This window comes from Manis pentadactyla, chromosome 10 (genome assembly GCF_030020395.1).
Source record: "Manis pentadactyla isolate mManPen7 chromosome 10, mManPen7.hap1, whole genome shotgun sequence".
Taxonomy (NCBI): Eukaryota; Metazoa; Chordata; class Mammalia; order Pholidota; family Manidae; genus Manis; species Manis pentadactyla.
Window position 1 is genome coordinate 46,885,176 of NC_080028.1, and position 2,703 is coordinate 46,887,878.

At 33.9% G+C, this 2,703-nt stretch overlaps 1 protein-coding gene across 1 annotated transcript; it reads right to left on the bottom strand.

The window, feature by feature from the left end:
- Positions 1–1,362: 1,362 nt before the first annotated feature.
- LOC130679071 (olfactory receptor 6C2-like) lies at positions 1,363–2,298 on the bottom strand. Its single transcript, XM_057486792.1, has one exon. It carries the CDS (start codon positions 2,296–2,298, stop codon positions 1,363–1,365), a length of 936 nt encoding a protein of 311 aa, XP_057342775.1.
- Between the last annotated feature and the right edge of the window lie 405 nt (positions 2,299–2,703).

The window sequence follows — 2,703 nt, forward strand, 5'->3', positions numbered from 1 at the left end:
GGCAATTCAGAGGACTATCAAATCAGGGTTTCAGCAAAAGAGGCTAGGGAAGAAAACGTGGGGAGGTTTGAAAAAGGGGCCCAAGTCAGTGGACAATTTTGGACCAGGAGAATTTTAGAGACAATACATCAGAAAAGATGGGAGAAATGATAATGGAACTGTTAGCGCATTAGCTGCAAGAGAATTCTTTCTCTATTAGAAGGAACTCTCTGAGAGCACGGACAGCTTTCTTCTCCCCACTGCCTGTCCTGTCTACTTGAGTGCAGAGTCTTGTTCTAGGAAGGAGCATTGTCCTGAAAAGCCCTTCACTGTAAGGTATTCAGAGTGAATCGAATTTTTAATACTCTTTTAAATGACATTTGTGCTGTGCTGTTGGGTTCACCTTCATTCTGGTCTGTGTTTGTTCATAGGATAATCTAAAAAAAATTAACATTTTTATTTTGTTGGGCTTATAGCTCCTAGTCAACCAAAATTGGTGCAATTTTAGTCCTGCAATGTATATGTTGTGTTAATTATGAATGTATTACATTGGCTGAGATGCCATGTATTTTTGTTGGTCTTTCATAATTTTTCCATGATTACATCAAGTTTTCTTTGATTTGCTGTTGCCTGCTTGCTAACTTAAACTACAGTTTGGATTTGAAGATTCAATCACTGCTTCAGGTTTTTAGATGCTTTTTGCATTACCAATAAATCACATTAGTTCCTCATTTTTGTCTTTTAAAAAATGACTTCTTATGCCTTTTGAGAAGAGCTTTTATTTATGAAACTTACTTGTGATTTTAATAATTTCATCCTTATAGATAAATTCTACATAAGCTATATATAACTTTCATGAGTTGTTCTTTTAATTGTCTTGCATGTAAACTTTGTCTCATGATTCTAACAGTGATGCTAATTCATTTTAACACTGTATATATACATTTGTTCTGTGATATATGCTACATGTGGACAGGATTATTCTAAGTTTTGTTCTGTGTCTTATTTCGGTTATTCAACATTAATAAATGTGTCTTTATTCAATCAACAGATATTTTGAGAAGCTATGGATAAAATAGTCAAAATGAGCATTATTACTTACTTGTTTTATTGCAAATCTAATATTTTATTAATATTTACATTTTGCCTTAAAAAATTTTTTTTGTTTACACTTTCTGTAAGGCTGGATATGGTGTGGAATATTTGTCCCTCATAGAAAACTATTAACATAACATCAGTAAAAGAGGTTTGCAAGAAGTAACCTTATTAAGTAAGGGAAGTGCTGGAGATTAGGAGGAAGCAAATTATTTTAGGAACTTAATGATGTATGCTCTGGAAAGTCAATCTCTTATGAGATACTTGAATAGTAACTTTGGCCTTCCTTTACTTCTTAAAGACTAGGGTGATTCTTTTGATTGAGTCATTAAAGGCTTGTTTTACTTGCTTATTTCTCAAGATGTAAATGAAGGGGTTCAACATAGGAGCAATGGAAGTAATTAGTACTATTACAGCCTTATTAATAGCCACTGATTCTTTTGCTGAAGGTTTGACATAGATGAAGATACAGCTTCCATAGGTGATGGAAACCACAATCATGTGGGAAGAACAGGTCGAAAAGGCTTTTTTACTTTGCTGGGCAGAAGGGAATCTTACAATACTCTTGATTATATATACATAGGAGAGCAGTACACAAAGAAGAGTTGTGATGAAGGTCAACACAGCACAGACTATAACCATCTGCTCAATGACCCACGTGTCTGAGCATGAAATCTTCAGGAAGGGAGATACATCGCAGAGAAAGCTATCAATGATATTAGAGTCACAGAATTCCAGCTTTTGGCTCAAGCTAAATGGTGGGAGTATGATTAACAAGCCAGCCATCCAACAGGAAAGGATGAATCTTCTGCAGACTCTGCTGCTCATGATGGTCATGTAATGCAGGGGTTTGCAGATGGCCACGTAGCAGTCATAGGACATGGAGGCCAGGAGAAAAAATTCAGTTACTCCAAAAAGATCAGTAAAAAATGCTTGCATGGCACAAGCACAGTAGGTAATAGTCTTGTCCCCTGTTGATAGGTTATATAAGTATCTAGGAATACAAGCTGATGTGAACAAGATCTCTAAGAAGGAAAAATTTTGTAGGAAAAAGTACATTGGTATTTTAAGATGAGAGTCTACTAATGTATGTAAGATGATAGTCAGGTTCCCAGTTACACTTAATAAGTAGGCAAAAAATAGAAATATTGAAAGCAGACCCTGAAGGTGTGGATCATCTGTCAGTCCCAGTAGAATGAATGCTGTTACTGTGTGGTTTCCCATAATGTATCTTCTGATTTTTGTCCAGTTTTCATGAAAAAAATCAGTTATGTTATTAGAATATAGGGATGTCAAAGTTCAGTAGCAATCAACAATGACACACAGATAACTGGTTCACAAGAAATTTATTTTTTAATTTCAAAATTAATGTTGTTAATGTATTGTTGACTTAGTTTGTATCTTTTTGTAGTTTTTGAAATTTCTTATAGATCAATTTAACTATGCCACAATGCAATAATTTGTAGATTCTATATTTCCATTGCATTTTTCTAAATTTATTTTAAATTTTTGTTTATATTCTATATTGGTTTTATTGGCAGTGCATTACAATGCCATCAATATTTAAAATTTTTTTCCTCTCATACATCTTTTCTATTTTGAAGCTGAAATCTTAAAGTTCACTAACAG

Bases quoted from the DNA above. Each gene is read 5' to 3' on its own strand.
- LOC130679071 (XM_057486792.1), bottom strand. From the start codon at position 2,298: ATGGGAAACCACACAGTAACAGCATTCATTCTACTGGGACTGACAGAT.